At 39.6% G+C, this 21,568-nt stretch overlaps 2 protein-coding genes across 9 annotated transcripts in view; one reads left to right on the plus strand and one right to left on the minus strand.

Moving 5' to 3' along the window:
- Positions 1 to 5,726, plus strand: part of usp13 (ubiquitin specific peptidase 13) — a 30,416-nt gene extending 24,690 nt beyond the window's left edge. For all 6 annotated transcript variants that reach the window (XM_086089140.1, XM_086089143.1, XM_086089145.1 and 3 more), the window contains exons 18-21: positions 656 to 828; positions 1,704 to 1,893; positions 2,952 to 3,036; positions 3,463 to 5,726. In XM_086089140.1, the coding sequence (XP_085945266.1) occupies positions 656 to 828; positions 1,704 to 1,893; positions 2,952 to 3,036; positions 3,463 to 3,559 (545 nt within the window). In that variant the 3' untranslated portion in view covers positions 3,560 to 5,726. The remainder of the gene's footprint in view (positions 1 to 655; positions 829 to 1,703; positions 1,894 to 2,951; positions 3,037 to 3,462) is intronic.
- Positions 5,727 to 10,940: 5,214 nt separating this feature from the next.
- The window catches only part of pex5la (peroxisomal biogenesis factor 5-like a), an 82,290-nt gene continuing 71,662 nt past the window's right edge, over positions 10,941 to 21,568 (minus strand). For all 3 annotated transcript variants that reach the window (XM_086090048.1, XM_086090047.1, XM_086090046.1), the window contains 4 exons: positions 19,818 to 20,036; positions 17,925 to 18,090; positions 14,556 to 14,713; positions 10,941 to 12,539 (listed from right to left, as the gene is read on the minus strand). In XM_086090048.1, the coding sequence (XP_085946174.1) occupies positions 12,338 to 12,539; positions 14,556 to 14,713; positions 17,925 to 18,090; positions 19,818 to 20,036 (745 nt within the window). In that variant the 3' untranslated portion in view covers positions 10,941 to 12,337. The remainder of the gene's footprint in view (positions 12,540 to 14,555; positions 14,714 to 17,924; positions 18,091 to 19,817; positions 20,037 to 21,568) is intronic.

Consider the following 21,568-nt stretch of genomic DNA (forward strand, 5'->3'; position numbering starts at 1 on the left):
CCTCAACAAAAATATGACTTATACTCATTTTAACTTATATATTTAATTAATTAATTATATAATTTACAATGAACAAAATAGCTAGAAGTTAATGTTCTAATTAATGTAGGCCCTATTCTTAATTTGAAAAGAAAAATATTCAGTTCCGGTCACCAACATCCAACATTAAATGCTAATGCCACCTAGGGGCAGAAAAAAAAACCTCAACAAAAATCTGATTATATTAAATTATATTATATAATATTATATTATTATCTTTTTAGCTTCAAATAACCTTATGAATTACTATAAAATGACTATCAGTGAATTAAAAAAATACACTGTAATTTTTATGTTATTTAACAAGATTATTAATAAAAAGTTGAAAAACATTTTATTGACCGCTAAGAACAGATTTAAAATGTGCAATTTGTGATTAATCGCGAATTAACCATGGAAGTCATGCACCCCTAGTTTTTATAGAATATAGTGTTATTTTTATGGGGGGGGGGGGGGGGGACCCATACCCATACCCATACCCATACCCATACCCATACCAAAAATGTTTTTTTTTTTTTGTACCTGGAACGGATTATGGAATTTTTAATTCATTTCAATGGGGAATATTGCTATTGGTTTGTCAAAAGTAAATTTGGTCTTCACTTATTTTCTCCAGATTTTGCGGAGCCTCTCCTGCTGCCCTTCATGTTGGGCCCGGGCCCTTCCATCAGTGCAGAGAGTCCCATGGGCGCCACCCTGCTGGACAACTCGCCCCCCGAGGAGAGCATCGCCATCCTCACATCAATGGGCTTCCCTCGCACTCACACCATCCAGGCACTCAAAGCCACGGTCAGTCTGGTGTCCGCTCTCTGATCACATCAAACAAACGCAATCTAATGATTTCCAAAGCGTTGTCGTCTTATATAAAAGTATTGCTTTGACACCATCTTGTGGAATATTGTTTTCAAGGGATGATGTTGAAGTGAGCTGAGGAACTTCATCTAGTGCTTTGCTGCCATCTTGTGGTATCTATGGAAATAATGAAAATGACTCACTGCAGAGTTTGTTTCCTATCCCACGTAGAAAGTGAACCAACACAGTGTAGCTCCGCCTCTGGCTAGATTTTGGCAGTATGTCAAACTCAATTAGAATGCGGTTTAGAAATACAATATGCGTTTTTAGCGATAATAGAAATAGCCTGCCACCTTCAAGGGGTTCGACTTTGGAGGTTCCACTCTCATAACAATAGTAGCGGGTTGTTATTAACGCACGTAAATAGAGCCGAAGCATACTTGTTGTTTGTCATCTAGCTCTCCCAGCATGAGCGCACAAGTAAACACATATTGCTGTTAATTAATGTGAAGCTGGAGTGGGGAACTCACCACTGAGGTTATTTATAGCCCAAAATAAGGAGGAGGTCCTTTTTTCACATTCTCCAGGAATCATGCGTTTATTTTGGATCCGCCTAAAAACATCCTTAGGGGAGGTGCTTAAGCGGCAATGGACGTGTGCCACCACAAAAATATTTCGAATAGGTTGATTTTGGGAGGGGCTACCAAAGATGGACAATGGGAGGGAGAAAAAAAGCACTTTATTAGATCAATCTGCAGAATGAAATGAAATCCAGTGGAAAAAATAAGAGTACCATTGACTCTATTCCATAAAAATGATCAAATGTCATTTAAAGAGGCGGTAGGTACATTTAAAATGTTTTTGTTTTGAAGAACAATAACCTTGAGAGAGCGCTCGACTGGATCTTCACCCACCCGGAGCAGGACGAGAGCGACACTCTTTCCAACATGGCCGACACGGAGCCCAACGACACCGCTTTGTCCAATGCTAACTCGCACAGTGACTCCACATTGTCCCCAGACAGGGACACGTCGGGACCGCGCGTCAAAGACGGACCGGGACGTGAGTCAATGACTTTCTTTTGTCTGTAATATTACATTTGGTCACTATTCGGTCCAAGAGCAGTTACAGCGTTTCCTCGTATATTACTGGCTTTACGTTGCAGAAATAGTAGTCCGCTTCATTTTTTTAAATTATTATTTTTTAAATTTATTTAAATTATGTATGTTTTAGGCTGTAAAACACTCACCACACACTTTATACACTTTTCTCAGACCTTTTCTCACGTTTCTTTCTTGTTTAAACAGTCTCAATGTTCACAGCTTCATAGATTGTGGAAAAATAGTAACAAAAAAAAATGCATGCAAAATTGAACCTAAAAATATCTGTGAAATATAAATTAATATGAAATATGAACCACGTTATTGGGAGGGTACACCATAATTATATACTATTATAGTTGTGGGGTTTTTTTTCAAAATATTTTGCATTTTTTGAAATTTACTGTATATGTTAATGTTTGAATTAGGGATGGTTGAGTACCGATACCAGGTATCGGCACATCACCTTATATCAGTATCGGCCGAACTCTTGGGGCCGAATTATGATCAGGAAATCGAAATTAAAAATTAAAAGAAAATTTCCAAAAGTACTAGTGGTACCGGTACCTGGTATTATGTCGGTGACACTGAAGAGTTGAGTACTCGAACTGGCATTGAACATCCCTAGTTTGTATTCTCAACTGATTTAGCCTGAGAATAGCAGCTTTTTTTCTACTTATTTTATGAAAATTAATTAATTTTAGTCACCTTATATGTGCAATGGTGTGTCATTAAAGTAAATAGACAATCAAATCTACTGTAAATATGTCATTGTGCATCCAAACAGTAAAAAGTTAAAAGTATTAGGATGTTTAAAAAAGAAAAGAAAAAGAAAAACAAATATATATATATATATATAATAAATGAGGAAGACTGTACACATTTTTTTCTCCATCCATTTGAGTAGAGATCTGTGTAAAGCCAGTACTGTATTAAAGCTTATAAATGATGCACTATATTGAAATGTTTTAATTTTGCTTTTTTTTTAATTCTAAACCGTGTCACAATTTCTTACATCAGGTTATGAGCTCTTTGCCGTCATCAGTCACATGGGAGCATCCACAATGTCCGGACACTACGTCTGTCACATTAAAAAGGAAGGCAGGTGTGTGAGTTGACGTAATTATCAGTGTTATTTATTTACAAAATTGACATCATTATATTAATATTGAATATAAGACCATCAGCTTACAAATCATTTGTTTACTTAATACTCACCATTCTTCTGCTAATTGTGTTGTGTGGAATATGAAATAAGCAGCAAAATCCAGGTGTTTTCTCCATCTCAAGGAGCGGCCATTTTGTCACTTGCTGTCTACTGAAAATGACATCACCGTTTCCCAGGGCTCAGGTAACAGCCAGTCACGGCTCAGCTCACAAGTGTCACATGACCAAACTCGGTCACCAGTCGACGGCACGCGACAAAATGGCCGCCCCCTAAGATGGAGAAAACACCTGGATTTTGCTGCTCATTTCATATTCCACAAATATTAATCAGATGATATGACGCCATTTACCCGTCTTCCTGCAGGTGGGTGATCTACAACGACCACAAAGTGAGTTTTTCAGAAAGGCCTCCAAAAGACTTGGGCTACATCTACTTTTACCATCGACTGTCAAGCAGTTAAAGTTAGCAGCAATCACCCCCCCCCCCCCCCATAACCAATGAACCACCGTCATCCACCCGGGAGGACGGCGCTCAAACGTACCCAAGGCCTGAGTGGTAACCATGGAAACGTCACCTCACAGCATCTTCCTGCCTTAACCACGAGGTCAGTGAGGAGCAACTGTTGACAAAGGGAAAGTGATGTGCTTTTTTTTGTTGTTTTGTTTGTTTTTTGTTGTTGAGTTGAATGTGCTTGTTGTTGTGTACAGTCAGCGCAGAGGGATTTGTGCAATGTGCTCACAAAGTAATGCGACAACATATCTCACTCTTTGATGCCTTCAGATGGCATGTCAGCATTTTCCAAAAGCTACGTTTTGGAAATGTATTGTAATAAGTCGAGCTATTTTAACACCAACATGCTCTGAGATGTCAAAAATGCTCAATTAGTGCATTTCTTTGTATTTCTAATAGAATGATAGGATTTTTTCCCCCCGATGCTTGAAAATGACAAATATTTGGACACTGTACAAAGAATTTTCAAAATGGAAGTATTTCCCATCACTGAAAGCACTTCCTTTTTTTTTTCTCTTTTTTTTTTTTTACAACAGTATTTTGCACCCTGAGCACAAACGGCGACGTGGAAGTGAATGTGATTGTTTAAAAATATCAACTCAAGAACTACTGTAAGTCCGTGAGAGAAACTCGCTATTATAAGTAATATTGTCGTCTTTACGAGTTCACTTTGTGTCCTTTAATGCAGATAAGACAACACCTCTGCAGTTAAAAAAAGAGAGAGAGAGAATGTTGTCTTCTACCTACAACTAATTTTTATGTAGTTAATCTATGCATATCATCCGTGTTCATTTCCAAAGCGATGCGCACTACACAATACGAACGTGCTGAATGTATAAACTCAAACAATAACTCATAACATCTTTTGTACTGTAATCAGCAAGTAATTGACACTCCCCCAAAAGGCTTGTGATTACATACAGATGCCACAAGATGGCAGCGAAGCATGGCTTAGGCCAAAGGAAACTCCTCAATTCACTTCAACATATCGAACAAATGTTGACTAAATGGATGCCGTATCCTGAATTATCGCGTGGTGTGTCCATGTAAATAAATAAACGGCACACTTAAAATAACCCTAGCTTGCTGGAATTTACTTTCTTTTACCGGTTTGTTCTGCAATGTGAGGAAAATCGGCAAAGATGTCGATCGTGGCTTTTTAAAGTAAAAGCAATTGTTTTATTTTTGGTTTAAAGCAGACAATCAGTCAGATAATCAAGAAATATTTCATGTTGAGGAGCTTAAATTCAGAGAATTCCGATAGTTTCAAATATCTAAATGATTCATCAGTTATCAAAAATAATGATCAATTTGTTGTCTATTAATATTAAATACTGGGGTAAAACAATACTTCACACATCATCTCATCCTTAAGGGGAGTTCTGCTGATTTGAACCTGCCCTCATATTCAAGCCGGGAGATTGATATTTCCTAAGAAGAAATAGACAGCCAAATATCACAATATTGGTTCGTATAGCATCTCGGGTGTCTGATGTCTCTCCTCGAGGGCTACTGTAATATTTCAGCAGTGCTTCCCTTCAACAAGGCCGTGCCTTTAAGGTCCCCGGGCAAGTTGAAATACAGTATATCTCATTTGTGTAATTCCCGAGGCAGTGAGGAAATGATCAAACGTCTCTATGCAAGTCTTGGCTGGCGTTTCCATCCGCTGGTTGTCATGTGATCAGCGGCCGCCCGGTGAAGTCATCTCCACCGCGTCGAGTGATGAATGTCTTCTAATCTTGTGTTGTCATGTAATATTCTGTTCATCTCCAAGCGCCCGATCATGTTATCGGGCGCGTATGTTCTATGTGAGCTTTCCCTTCCAGCTGTTGTTCTAGATTCATCTCCGCTGTTAGCACGTGCGCTAAATGTTGACATTTTAGTTCTTTGGGTTGTATGATTGTACTTTGCTGGGCTTTCCTTTCATGTAACTAAATGTTCAAGCCTTTTTTGGAAACGGATTATTTTAGTTTTCCTCAAGATTGTTTTACTTTTGAAATGTATGCGTTTATCCAGATATGGCTTAGCCGTATGTGAATAGTCATGCCAGTATGCTCAATGGCGCTGTTTGCTTTCGATGTTTGGGTAATTTAATAAACATTTTGTCCACTCTTGTCTTTTGTTTGCAGTTTGTTGAATATGCACAGATGTATTGCCATAGTTAGAGCTGGATTTACATCCACTTCTATGCTTCTCCTTGTTGGAGAAGAGCAAGTTGTGAAAAGGAGCGTTCCACAGAGCAAAGCCACGGTGCCGGAAGTTGAACTTCATCCTGAAGAACTCAAGTCCAGTGTTTGTCATCATTTTGGATTCATCAAGAAAGAAAGTGGTTTAACCAAGACACATGGAAATTCTATGTATAACAATTGTTTATTTTTTTAAAAGATTACTTTCATAATGTTCATTTTAAAGGTTCTAATGCGTTCATTGTGATTATACAGGGAGAGTAATATGCATTATAGTGTCAAACTAAATGAATTAAAAAAAAGTGTGTCATTTCGATGTCCTCCCATCAAATATCATTTGCTTCATACATGTGGGACGCATGGCTAAACAAAACAACAAAATGTTATCTGTACACTTGAGTGAAGACTGAAGACAAAAATAGCAATAACATTTATAAACCCCAACCATTTATCATTTGGAAAAAACCTTGAAATTATTCCAGGCATGACGTAATGGAAAATGACGAGGCACATTTATAGATTGTTTTGATAGTCAAGGCAAGATAATGATTATAGAATAAAATCAAGCCATAGAGTTTAGAATTCAGTTACTAATTCATCACATGGATATCTTTTTAAACTGTTTTACGAGCAGAATTTTTTTAATGCTGTACTTCATCTTTATTTCCCTAATAATATAACCTTCTTGTAATGATATTACTGTAAAGAACAGCAATTTTTCAACAACTTAAACTCTTTATTTAATAACTTCCTGTTGGGCGGAAATTTTATTTTGAAGGAATGCGGAAAAGTATAACGGCGTATTAGACGTGCTAATCAAGATGTTTGAAGAGGTAACAAACGATAAAGGTCACATTTATTAAAAAGATACTTAGCCCGGTTGGAAGTGGGAACAAGGTAAAGATGCTTACATCTCAACAGATTTATGTTTGTGATTATATTTGGAGTTTAATTAATTAAATTATACTGCGTCACACATTTCATCCCCCCCCCCCATATAGTCTAAATAAACAATAATCTCTGCTCTAGTCTTTCTGACACGAAATTCTTGTGCTCATAAAATGTTACGACTCCATGTGATTAATTAGTTGTTATGCAAATGGTTTTAACTTATTTATTGATCCAGTAATCATGATTAATTTCAACAATTACATTTGGGGAAATGTATCGCTTTAATGGTTGGGGTTAACAGAAAATGTTATCAGTAGTCAAGTCATACGGTAATTCAAAAATTTCTAGCAATATACTTTGTGTTGTAGTAATGTACTAGTGAGCATCATAGATTATTTTTTTTGTTCATTAATGTCTCCCTTGCACAGCTGCTCATTCTAACCAAAGCATTTTACAGTATATAGACGTATGTATATGCTTCGGGTGCAGTTTTTAAATTGCAATGAAATGTAATAGAATATCTTATGTTGTTAAGTTATTGGGACTAAAAGAAAGCAGTTCCACATTGTCCATGCATACAAACTCAATGTAAAGCGTCTGGCATGCGCTCAAGCTCGTTTGGTTTCTCAGGAGCATGCTCTATGATAGTTCACCTGAGAGGCTTCCACAAGTCACGTCTACTGACTGACACGCAATGCAATACAGTATGCCGTCCAAGGTTTCTTTAAAAACAACAACAACGTCTTCATCAAGGCCTGCAAACCTCAATCAGAAAACTAGATTGGATTTTGTACATTTGGAAACCGACATCATTGTTTCAGTTTTGATACACAGCGGAATGAAGGACAGATTTTGTGTTTCGAAATGACTGCTAGGTCTGTGACAAAAAAGAAAAAGTTGCATGGAGGCTTGTATTGGTCCTGCTTTGGCCGTTGTGTGTGTGTGTGTACCTGGCAATGTCAGCATGTAGGACAGTGTGGGCGAGGCCAGTGAAAACAAACGGCCAGCTGTGACGCAGAGGCACAAAAGACTCATTCAAAGCCATTCTGCCATTCCTCGTCTGTGGCCGCATTTAAGTGTAACATTGAAATAACAAGGACAGTGGATGGGGAAAAAAACAGTAAAAAAAAATGTTTGGGGGGGCCACAAGACTGCCTTTTGTGGTCTCACCTGGCCATTAAGTTTTGGTCACACAAAGTGGTCACAAACCCTTTTGGGCTGGAGAGGCTGTAGCTGCACAATACTGGTGGATACTAGTGATGGCAAAATGAAGCTTCATGAAGCATTTGCGATATTTTTTGACTCCTCTAGATGGTGTTCTTGGTTTAAAGATAAAGGCAAGTGCAATGAAAATGGATTACATTTGCATTGCATCTTTGAATCATGAGTGCCATCTAGAGGAGTCAAAAAATATCGCAAATGTTTCATGAAGCTTCATTTTGCCATCACTAGTGGATACTACTCAGCTTATAACAGGCACAGTATTAAAGTAACAATTACAGTAAATATTTTTTTTTATTAAAAACACCTCTGCGGCGTCAGCTTGTACCCTTGTGTCTTCACCACTTGTCTCTCATTGCATAATTAGTCATTGTCTACTCAACCTCCTGACTTTGTTCATTTTAGTGTTGTGCTTGCGGTTGTCTCGTGTAGTCCCTATTTGGGTGGATTTTGATGACGTTCCTGGGTATTGATTTATTGTTTTTGGTCTGCGGTGGTTGTTTTGATGAAGAATGTTTTTTGAGGGGAAGGTTTAGCTGGACTGTCTGTTCTCGTCCGCATCTGGGTTCACCTTCCTTCTCAACAACGACATCCTTGACATTATGGCTACAAAATATAAAATACACACTACACTTTGTTCAGGTTTCAGTGGTTTTCAAAGTAGGGGTGAGGGGTGCCAGGGGGACATCAAGGGGAGGCATAGCTGCATGAAAGAAAAGTGACAAAATTACGACGGCGTATTTGGGCCACGTGTAAATTATTTTTTTAGAGGTCTAATATCCCGAGAAAAAAACCTCACAAATTTATGAGAAATAAACTCACAGATTTGTGACATTATAAAATGGCAAATATGCGAGAAAAAACTCACACATTTATGAGAAATAAACTTACAGATTTGTGACATCACAAAATGGCAAATTTGCAAGAAAAAAATTAATAATCAAAAAATAAAATAAAAAAAATTAAAACTTGCTTGCTTTGCTAGCTTTTGTCCACCAGGAGCTATATAACTTGAAGATTCGTTGGTAGTTAATGGCACAATCTTTATAAAATAAAAAGGCAGGACGGAGACGGATTTCTAAACTCGTTACACACGATAAGCTACAGCGACAACACTTCCTGACCCCCAGTCAGCTGTCTACACTAACCAATCAGAAGCTAGCAGACTTCGGGTAAATGCAAGTGAATGAGAACAGCAGATTCAACACATCTATTTAGCGACTTGTACCCAACGCTTCAAAGTGTGACTGCTTAATATGATATGGTTAATCTCTGCTAAAACAATTACTATCTCCTTAATTGAAAATTGAAACCATCTGAGTACGCTATGCGTATTTCTCGTACGTTTCTGAGTTTTTTTCTCAAAAATATTCAAGTTTATTTTTCATAAATATATTATTTTTTTCTTGCAAATTTACCACTTTATAATGTCACATATATACACGTTTTTATCGGAATATTATCCCCCCTCTAAAGAAAAAAAAGATTTAAAAAATATATATATATTTATTCGTGGCCCAAATACGCCGTCGTACAAAATAGATTGATCTTTAGCTCTTGATTTTTTGTTTAGTGTTGAGCAAAGAGCCTAGTATGAACAAAAATGCTATGCTAGATAGCACTGCTAGCTAGCAATTAATGACAATGTGAGGCTATTTAAACAACTTTCACTTTTTACTGCAATGAAAGTTCACTGAACAACATCACTCGTGATGTGATTAGTTAAGTTTTCTGTAAGTACTTGAGTGTGCTTTTCAAAAATTTAGCCCGCATGAATTCAAAGAGAACATCTGTAGTACAGCATTGGTATAATTCGGACATTTTAGGTGTAAACAAGGACGTAGGACGACACGACTGCGTAACACAACGTGCCACAACAGGCTACAAAATAGATTGCGGTGCATTTATCTTCAGATTTGGGTTTATCTCTTGTTATTGTCTCGCACCAGTTTCATAATGAAATCCTTGTCCTTACTCAACCCTGTGGCCACACGGCTGTATGATTGCGGAGACGAATGGCTGAAGCAATGAGCTCTGGCTTCCCCTGATAACATTCTTAGCATTTTTTTTTAAGGTCCGCTGAACATAAAACGTGACCTTTTGCATAGGATCAGTCTGATCAGACACCCCCGTCTTCAGCCTGGCAGGGGCGCAGCCACGCCTGTGAACCAGCCTGGCGCTGGGCCAAACGTAAAATAAGCAGATGAGCTATTGTTGACTCAATTTGACTTAAAACGACTTGGCAGCGTTACTTTCACGCGATGGCCCTGCAGAGGACACTGAACACCACTTCTTAGGGTGTTCGACTTTTCTGGATTCTTACACTCGTGTTTTTTTTTTACTATGTATATATTTATATATATTGTGAAAGGTTGTCAAGGTAGCACATTTTTTCTATCCATCTGTGATGGTACCAAAACCTGAACTATACTTAGCAAAAATATAAACACAACACTTTTGTTTTTGCTCACATTTTTTTACGAGATGAACTAAAGATCTAAAACTTTTTTCACATACACAATATCACCATTTCTCTCAAATATTGTTCACAAACCGGTCAAAATCTGTGATAGTGAGCACTTCTCCTTTGCCGAGATAATTCATCCCAATTTACACGTGTGCCATATTAAAATGCTGATTAGACACCATGATTGGTAAACAGGTGTGCCTTAGACCATAGGTGTCAAACTTTTAAGGAAAAAAAAAAGGTGTCAAACTCCGGTCCTGGAGGGCCGTAGTCCTGCAGGTTTTGGATGTTTCCGTTCCCCAACACAGCTGATATATGATCAGCTCATCAGCAAGCTCTGCATAAGCCCGTTACGATCCTGCTGATTGGAATCAGCTTGTGTTGGAAGAGGGAAACCTACAAAACCTGCAGGGCCAGAGTTTGACACCTATGCCTTAGACCAGTGGTCCTCAACCCTGGTCCTCGGGGACCGGTATCCAACCTGTTTTCCATGTCTCCCGCAGCCAACACAGGTGATTCATAGCATCAGCTAATTAGCAAGCTCTGGAGAAGCCTGATAACGATTCCTACCTTTGTTGGCTGTAGGAGACATGAAAAACAGGCTGGATACCGGTCCCCGAGGACCAGGGTTGAGGACCACTGCCTTAGACTACCCACAGTAAAAGGACACTCTGAAAGGTGCAGTTTTGTTTTATTGGAGGAGGGAGGGTGGTCCTTGGGACTCAGAAAACCAGTCACTACTGGCTGTTTTTTTTTTGGGTGGTGTCCAATAAAACCATCTTGATAGGCACACCTGAGAGGTGGGACAGATTCTCGGCAAAGGAGAAGTGCTCACTATCACAAATTTTGACTGGTTTGTGAACGATATTTGATAGAAATGGTGATATTGAGATCATCTCATCAAAAATGGGAGCAAAAACAAAAGTGTTGTCGTTATATTTTTGTTGAGTGTACATTGCTTAGTGGAAACATTGGACGATGCCCGGTGAGTCGACAGAAGCAAACGTTTGAAGGGTTTCGGAATTATGTTGACCAGCTTGGAAAAAAAAAAAGACTAGTAGTGGCAAGCTACGCAGTCAGCTTGAACACAGTACAGAGTGATGGAAGTCCCCCCCCCCCCTCTCCAAATGTGATGTTCAGCTGCAAGTTCTTAGAACCATGACATGACAAAGTGAACAAAGATTTAAAAAAAAAAGAAGGTAAAAGTGAGATCCAGTCAGGTGAGGAAAAAGACAAAGATGGCAGTAAATAAAAGAAAACAAAACCAGTTTGGTAATATATAGGATGCAATGGCTTCGTGTTTTTGTGTCGCCATAAAAATAGTATCAATAAATCTTGTTGGCATGCTTTTGAGTAAGGCGTACACAACCTGGCTTGCACATTCCGCTTGGATGGAGGAGGTTACTGGTTTGTCTCAAGTGCAAAAGGGAAACTTTTGAAAAGTCATGCGGGAGCATTATTCCAAGCCAGGAAGAGAAATGCCAACTTCGGGTTATATGGTGCAGTTGTTTTCATTTGCCGACTGAATCCACCCACGAGTCTTTCTGAGTAACGGAGTAGGGAAAGCTTTGTTTTCCCGAAACCTCATCGGTTGTGTGCAAACAGCAAACTGTACATGACGTTCCCTCTGCGAGATCTCTCCGGGTTCAGCTCTGTTCCAATGAGTGAGCCCGTTTTTAATTGACGTATTCTCTAAGGCAACGCTCGTACAATCTTCGCCCGTCCTTGTGCTCTTCAGGGTACTTGCAAATTGCAGTGCAAATCCGTCACAAAGCAGTCACTTGGAAGAACCTGTCCTCAGATCTGCTCCAAGGTAATTGGGGTGGACGACGTGCATAAAAGGAAACAGAATTAATATCTCCTGTGTTATACATCCAATGCATTCGGATGTGTCCACTTTGGGCTTTGGGCTACAGGCTAGAAGAAAGAGGAGGGAATGCAGTCGTCGCTACCTTACCATTCCTCATATGTCTAAGTTAAAGGCTTTCATGAGAAGATCCAGGTCACCAATATTTGCGGCCTGGAAGAGTTCGGGCTGGTCCATCATGGACAAAGCTATCCTGAGAGCGGCCCAGATGTTTCCAGACATGACCTGGTGGGACTGCTGCCGACTCCGGCTTTTCCGTTGAAGGCTGAGGGCCGTCAGGAAGTTGCTGGCCGCCTCTCTGGGGAAACAAGCGTATTCACTGTGGTTTCATTGAGCTGCCACAAAACGAGAACATTTGATTCTCCAAGTCAAGTCAACTTTATTTGTATAGCACCTTTTATCATACAAATTCAAAATGCTCTACAGAAGAAAAGGAAAAGGCAATTTTGCAATTTAAAATCAACCAATATAACCTGACAACAAACAAAGCCGCTTTGTATCTAGTATGTGGAATACAACTAAGCTCAGAGTTGAAAATAACACCTCGGTTTTGAACTTGTGAAGCATGAGGACGTAGCGTTTTTAATTTAGGTCAACATTTTTCTCTACGAGTGTCAGGAACAATAACTCGCACGCACGCACACATGCACATGCACATGCACACTCACCCACATACAAAATAAAAAATTATAAAAACAAATTAAAAAAAAAGAGAGAGCAATGATGATGACATGTCAAATCGGTAAAATTACCGAATGAACAAGACTGAGCTCTGTAGAAAAAAAAAAAAGGAACAATAACTAAAACTTCCGTTCTTTCCTGGTGGAGCTCTAGGAAATTCTCTGCCATCCAAGATTTATTTCTAAAACATAGAACACGAAGTGATCCCGGGTCATCAGGTGACACAAAATATGGAGCTGAGTATCATCAGTGTAACTGTGAAAACTAATTACGTGTCTCCTGACAATGTTGCCGAATGGCAGCGTGAACAAATTAAAAAGTGACGGGCCTACAATGGAACCCTGGGGAACACCCATGTGGTGTCTGTCTGACAAGAAGTGTTCACCCAGGGTAAGGCTGCCCAGGTAAAACTGGAGCTTTTAGAGTGGACTTTCTCCACTCTTAAAAGCTCCAGTTTTACCGCATTGCCTTGCCTGGTCACTGGGTGAGTATGCTGGCCATGCAATAACTGAGACGTTTTCAGCTTCCAGGAATTGTGCACAGATTCTAAATACGATGCACCTTCATTGTCCGTACATGTACGGTAAATCTGCCCATACCACACAACCCCACCGCCACCATGGGTCCATCAATCCACAACATTGACATCGGCAAACCGCTTAACCACATGAGGCCTCATACGCTGTCCGCCATCTGCCCCGGACAGTGAAATCCGAGATTAATCTGTGAAGAAAACACGTCTCCGAAGTGCCAGACGTCATCGAATGCGCGCATTTACCCGCTCAAATTGGTTCTGATGACGAGCTGCAGTCAAGTCTAAACCCCGATGAGGTTGACGAGCATGCAGAAGAGCTTCCCTAAGATGCTTTCTGACAGTTTGGACAATCATTCTTTGGCTATGCAAACTGCAGGCAATGGGGCTGTTTTCGTCCCAATTATGCCCTTTGCAGACCAAGGACGTCAAACGTCTATGTCTTATGAGATTGTCCTATGGTGCTCTCTACTGAGATTGTTGGCGCAGACCGCACACACACAATACGACCAAAATTGTTAAACAGCATCTTTATTTGTGGGGTCTGTCACATACAAAATCTTTTAAGATTAAAAAAAAAATCCTTCTGTGTCTGTATCAGGTCTTAACTGGTCTCAGATCATCTTGGAGTTGAAGATGATGGATGTGGAGGTATGAGTTTAGCTGTACAGCCAAATTCTCTGAAACACTTTTGTAGAATGCACTTTCAACTCACAGCCAACAAGCTCCGGTTGGCATTCATACCAATCAGCATGTCAAACCTTGCAACATCAGTGGCGTTGTGCCAAAAGATAAAACTGCAAATATGAGAGTGGCCTTTTATTGTGAGCAGCCTTAAAGCACACATGGACAATATTGGCAAGATTGCCGGCATTTGTTTTTATTGTTCTGGTGGGTTGGACCCCTCAGTGTGGTCACTCCTGAGTCTGTGATGCGTTTTTAATAAGGACAAAGCAGATCAGTCGATGAGTGCGGTCACTTTTTATTAGTTCTGTTTGAGTTGTCTGGCAGGGATGATGACTCCGCGTACGCTCCGAGGATTCAACTTTGTCTCACTCACCCCCCCCCCCCCCCCCCCCCAAAGCAATTGCACTCACTCACCTGTGTGCTCCGAGGTTAATGCAGCTGATTCCCAGGTTGTAGCGGGACCTGATAAATCCCGGCTGCAGCTCCAAAGCTCGCGTGTACGCCTCCACCGCCTCCTCGCTCCGGTCTCCGTTTGCCAGAGTGGCCCCTAGTCGGTTCCACAGCAAGTAATCCTGGGTGAAAATGAAATATAGATCTTGTCAACGCTGAATTATCTGCTTTACAACAAAACTAGCTCGATTTGTTTTTGTTTTCCTGTAGTAAAAGTTGACAAAGCGTCAAGGTAGCGCCTCGCTAAACTAACAAGGGTAATTTAAGGAGAGCTTCAGTTACATCACTCAGGGTGTCCTTGTGCTTGTTTGCCACCTGCAGGCGCATACACACACACACACATACACACACGCACACAGAGGTCACGGTCTACGGCAGTACAGGGGCCCTTTATCTAAGGTTGAGCCTTGCAGTGGGGATATAATTATCTTCCTTTGTGTTCAGAGCTAGTTTTGCAGCAGGGGGGCAGATATTACCAAGTCAAATGTGGGAGGTTGGATTTAACAGTGAGTAATGTTCATGCCGACCTGGGACGTCAAGGGGGAGGACAGACGCTCATTTGCATCAAGGGGATGCAGAGACACCAATAAAGTTTGTGTATCCTCGTACATATTGATTTTTTTTTTTTTTTGTGTGTGTGTGAATGAGCGCTGATCTGCTCACATATTTTGCCTTGGGGCTTTCGATTGAAATTTCAGGATGAGCCCAAAATGCAGTTTAACCTTTACAGGGGGAACTTAATTTGACCTTCCGTGAACTTTTAAATGTGGCCTTTGGAAGTCAACATTTGAGTCAACATTTGAGTGTTTATAAATGTACATTCCATATGTGGCTGTGGCCTGCAGATGCACCACACTGCGTCTATGATTGGCATCACTTCTCTGAGAGTTTGTACTTGCTTGAGGGCACACAAAACTTTGCCTTGGGAAGTCATGTGTGTGACACAGTGTGGCGTGTTGATTTTCCAACTTGGTGTGCACTTAGCACGAAATATACTAATTGTAGCCTCCATTCGTCCACCTGTCCATTTGGCTTATTCCAGCAATACTAACCCTCATGATTTCCGAGTAAATATAACTGATCTAACTTAGTGGGTCCGCCCCAGTCAATAATGCCGTATGAAGATCATATTTATGTGTGCTCGAGTCAGAATTTTACAATAGACAATGTTGACATTTTAACACAACATAACACGATTTTCGGTACGAATTATGCTGTTTTCAATGCATTGCTGGCATCTTGACCTTTGTGTGAATGCATCGTTTTATCTTGATATATGTGACGCATGTCTACAAGCTGAAAGGAACATGAACATGATTATAATGAAGCTCTCTTTATGGAGGCTTTTGTGTAAATAGTTATTTGAGTTTAAAGGTCAGCCAAACATCTGCCTCAGTGTTTGTGAGAATCTCTCTGGAAATGTTCACTTTCAAAATGGAGATATTCAGCAATGGCATGTACGGCTTTATTTGCTTCTGCTCGCCACCATCACTTTGACACCGTAACATTTGAACTACATTCGAAAACTTTAAAGGTATTATATCTTGGTATTTTAAGCCCTTCCACAGTTAACTGTAGGCATATAATGATTAAATCTCACTTTTGACACCATGGCGATGTAATTTGTTATGAAATATTAGGTATTTTAGTGGCTATTTAAATAAAAAATTAAAAATTAAAAATTCAAAAATTTAAATTAAAAATTAAAAATTAAAAATTAAAAATTAAAAATTAAAAATTAAAAATTAAAAATTAAAAATTAAAAATTAAAAATTAAATTAAACTAATTACCAAATAGCACATTTGCGTGACTGCAGATCGGGGTAGGTGTTCATTAAATGCATTTTTGAATAATGCTTAACATTACAAGTAATTTACGTGACAATGAATTTAATATAAAAAGGACTATCATGAAGAACCCAAACGTACGGAAACAAAAATTATGGCTTTGGTACAATAACTGTATGATGTACCTTGATACCAATACTGAAATCTATTAGATGGATGGTGTATATTCACACAAATGAATCTGTCAGTAAATTCAGATTGTTTCTCAAAGTGACAGTGTGTAAAATGTAGTGCCATCTAGTGGTAAACTAACAATTAATAAATAAAAAAAAACGTAATTTCAGTAATATGTAAAAAATATGTTCTATCATGTGGCAAAAATGTAAAAAAAAAATATATATTTTTATTGACAAAAAAGGTTAAAGGATCCTTGTGCAGTTTGTCACTTTTTTTTTTACTTCTGACTGCCACCTCTGGCCCAAAGCGTAACTGCAGCATCTGTGTCAGGCTCATTCATGGTGCGCGTGCAAGTACGTGCACGATCTTGTGATAGCCACAGTTGACAAATGAAGACATGACTTCAAATGAGGTAAGAAAAACTTTGCGCCTCCCCAAAGAAACTGTAGAGTGTGCAGTGTCTGCATACTCTACTATAAAGGGAAGATAAAAGCTGATAGGTGCACTCCGACAACAAACAGTCAGAGCTCTTCGTACTCATCCGGGCATTGGTGGGGCATGTATGATGTAGAAAAAGTTTTAACATGACCTTTTTAAACGGCACAATGCACCTTTAAACCAATCATACCATCGTACCATCATATTGTTTTTTATTTTCAACGTACATTTTTTATATACCGGTAATTGTAGCTCTAGTAATTGTTAATTATATGACATAGGTTGTGTCATGCCTTACGCTGACGTGTTTCGTTGCCGTTTTTCTGCTACGGATACCCGAAGGAAAAGAACTTCGCCAACTAGTTGGCCTCTGGTGGTGCTTGCAGTTAGTGTCGGACCCAATGGCTCGACCGCGACTTACCATCCACAGCTGGAGCCTGCAGGTGGCCATGGCTGAGTCCTGTGATTTGGGCCCCTGCCCCTTGTCTCCCTCTGCTTTGCTCTCGATAGCTTTCGCTACTGCTAGTTTCTCCCGCTAGCTGCTCTTGTTAGCCGCTCCAGCAATTTCTTGCCGGTCGCTCTTGTTAGACGCTCCAGCGAGTTCTTGTAAGCCACTCCCGCTCGCCGGGCTAGCTTACTCACCGTCGATCGCTCATTTGGTAGTAATTGTTGGCGGCGGGCTTGTGAAATGTGGTCTGCCTGAAGCAATGTAGTGTGCATGCTTCAAAATCGTTGAATTCTATCACTTTACCACTAGATGGCACTAAATCCTACACACTACTCTTCAAGCGCGTCTGACAAACGTTCCTTCCCTACGAGTCATAACTAAAGAGTAATCCGAGCAGATCAATCACTTTAATTGCCTATCTGCAGTCTGTGTAGTACATGTTTCTGTCTTTCCTCAAGCGAGTAAGTGAGTTGCTGCTATACCTCAGGTCGCACCGACAAGGCCGTGTTGAAAGCATCCACCGCTTTGTTGAACTCGCTGCTGAGGTTGTAAAGCACCCCGAGGCCCGTCTGCAAGTCCGGGTCAACGGCGTCCGAGTTGTGCTGGACCGCTTCCAGGAAGAGTTCCTTGACCTCGGGTAACATGGAGCTGTGGACATGTTCACATGAGGATTAGGCCGACTCCACGCTGCCGAGTGACACTGAGTCCTTATTCAAAGAAAGGAAGACAACAAATGATCAGGTTTTTCCGTTGAAGGGCATTTGTTACCCATGAGGTCAGGCATTACAAATGCATGGAAGATGGGGGTAAAAGATAGAGTGGATAATTGCAGGGAGCAGTTAACCAGCAGGGTTAAAGGAGAGCAGCAGAAAGAAGAGAATAGGGAAGATCCTGAATGGATTAGCGGGAACATCACAGTAATTGGGATGTACCTGTATCTCTTCACTTTGACTAGACGATTAATGATTTGATAGAGTGCCTCTTTTCCTCGGGAGAAGAATTAAGCCTTTTCTATCTGATGTTCAAAGCTTAAAACCTTCATTTTAAAAGCTTAAGATAGAAGCGTCTCTCCCTAAAGCAGGGATTGAGAGTGGTTTGGCGAAGAGGGCACGGTTGTCAAGATAGTGAAAGAACTCCAGCATCTGCCATAGTTCACAGAGCTCGGCTACGGGCGAGTGCAGTGGTGTCCAAGCTATGGCCCGGGGCCTATTTGCGGCCCGACGTCCAATTTCTAGCGGCTCGGTATATCTAAAAAATAAATTTTGACCTGGCCTGCAACCCTATTGGGTGCAAATGTTGAAATAGTGGAGGTGATGCAACACATGTGAACTACTAACAATAATAAATTACACTTACAGAGTTTTTCTAGATATGCAGAGAAACTATTTACAGCTAAAATGGGAACCAGATATCTCTATAAAATGCCTCATGAGTTACGATATTTCTGTTTCAGAAGATCCTCAAGTAAACACTGTTTTAAACATCTTATTACCAATTAGTCTTGCTTTGGATCTGAATGTGGAGGTCTGTTCAGGACAGGGGCGGATTCATTCTAGTTGCATACAAGGCTGTGGGCCACCTCAAAATGATTGACAAAGTGCTAAATGCATCATTCGATTTTCAGTTAAGTGTGGACACCCATGTTAGAGTGCAGATAGGGCTGCTCGATTATGAAAAAAATATTAATCACGGTTATTTTGGTAATAATTGAAATCACGATTAGGGCGATCATTTATTTTGTGCTACAAAACAAGAAAATGTAAAAATTATTAAGATAAATAAAATTATTTGAAACACAATAATTATGCAAGTTCCTTTTGGACGAAACAAAATTGTTTAAATTAGGTATTTTAAAAAGGCGCACAGCCCTAAGTGCAAGGGTGTCAAGCTCATTTTTGTCACGGGTCATTTTGCCATTGCTACTTCCCTCAAAGGGCCATTACAACAGTAAAGACAAATTATTAGTAGTATTATTTATTACATGTATGCATTATGCAGCAAATTGATGGATCACTACTTTTCGAAATCAGAAGTCAATGATAATTAATTGTTTAATTGTTCAAGTTAGTGTAAAAAACAAACAAAATTGATTGATTGATTGATTTATTTAAATTTTTTATTTTTTTTTATACAGATTTTAGCTATGATCATTGAAGTTGACACATGATTAGCTTTTGCGGGCCACATAAAATGAAATGGTGGCTACATCTGGCCCCCGGACCTTGAGTTTGACAATTGTAGTGCTTTGACACGCTTAATGTCATGTCTGAGTTGAACACATGATAAATATATGATTTGACAACACTTCTGTTGGTCATCTTTACTTGAGTAACAAAGAGGGAAAGAAAAAATGTAGCCACCATTTTGTTGAATACCTTTCATGCCTGCCGATGTTGGGTGCATGGGACATCCTACTCTGGGAGTTTGGGGATCCCACAAGATGTTTTTTACCCTTCAGGAGGTGTTTGTATTTGGGATTGTGTCGCAGCCAGCGGAGCAGAGCTTCGCAGGCGTCGTAACGCATGCCCGTGTTGGTCAGGCTCACCGCCAAGGCCATGAGGGCCTGGAGGTTGTTGGGATGGAGTTCCAAACACCTGAATGAAGGATTACATTCTGTGTTTAATATCCTTGGATTAGCGTGCTTGGAAAGTGTTGTTGTTGTTGAGTTGTTTTGGACGAATGTGGTGGATTCGTTTAAAGAGTAAGAGAGGGGCCAAAAATAAAGATTTAGCAAGATAAACTCATGCGCCAAACTCTTAATCTCTGTTAATCTCAAAGTAAATTATTTCACCCATGTGTATTGGAGGTGAGGGTTACATAAAGTTAAAGTCAGAACACTTAAATCCCCTGCACATAAATGATCTCTCTTCTTCTTCATAATAAATACAGAAACAAATACAATAGCTTTGAAGTCCTGAAGAAATAATGTGTTTTCTTTTAATTGACACTAGACACAAACAGAATAATTATAGGACGCGTACCGTCCAAAGTTTTGCCAGTGTGGCTCCGACAGGACCAAAGCCAGGTAAAATATCTAATCTCACTTCATACCAAAACATTGTGCACACAGATGTCAGTTACATAACAAAAGCACCTCATATTTGACTGGTAACTGTTTGCAAGATTAACTCTCAAGTACAGTAATCACATTTTACTTGGAAAAGCAATGATTTATTTTTGTGCGCATTCAATGGCATGGAAAAGTCTAAACTGAATGAAAGACTTGTGGTCTCTTTTTGATTACAAAAGTGTGAAACTGACAATGTGGAGTAAACACTTTGACTGTCGAATAAATATGTACGAACGTACTTGCATATTTGAACATTTATTTTAACGTGCTTGTAGGCTAAATGCTAAAATCTTATGATTTTTTCCCCATAATGCCATGAAGTATTGACGTTGACATTTTTTTTTAGCCTTTGGCCAACATTATGCTAATATGTTTGAAAAATGAATGAAACACTGTTTATTCATAATTTTTATGATTTATTATTACATCTGCAATGCATGATGATGTCCATTGGTCATTTTTTCCCATAATGCCACAGGGTATGGGCATGTGTTAGTCAATACGTCGTGGCATTTGAACGTATTTGAATACATTTCAACTTATTTTGAAATATGTCCGAACGTATTTGCCAGTCAAAAAATGTTTACTCCGCATCGGCAGCCTCACACTTCCGTAGATTTCTGTAGACCACGTAAGAGCAAATGTTTACAAATGCGTTTAAGTGAACCAATTTACAAATATGTTCAAACGTATTTAAATACATTTAAATGTTATTTGCAAATACATTCAAACATATTTTGCCAGTCAAAATTGTTTACCCGACTTTGAGTTACATGGACCACATAAGAGCAATTTTAATTTCTGCATACAAAACTTTGGTCTACGCATTGCTCGATCATAGAGGTCACCTTTTAAAATGTACAATTAGTTGGGTAACAGGAAAAAACAAAGTCATTTCTTGGATGCATTGCTTCAATTGAAAGCATTTGGCCTTTTCATTTTGTTTTAAAGTCACCCCCCCCCCCACTCCCCCTTTAATAATATTCCAAAACCTCGTTTGTACCAAGAAAGACCATCCAGACGACTTGATGATGTTGATATTAATAGAACGACACT

Source organism: Leptonotus elevatus, chromosome 11 (genome assembly GCF_054856555.1).
Source record: "Leptonotus elevatus isolate MCC_2025b chromosome 11, RoL_Lele_1.0, whole genome shotgun sequence".
NCBI lineage: Eukaryota > Metazoa > Chordata > Actinopteri > Syngnathiformes > Syngnathidae > Leptonotus > Leptonotus elevatus.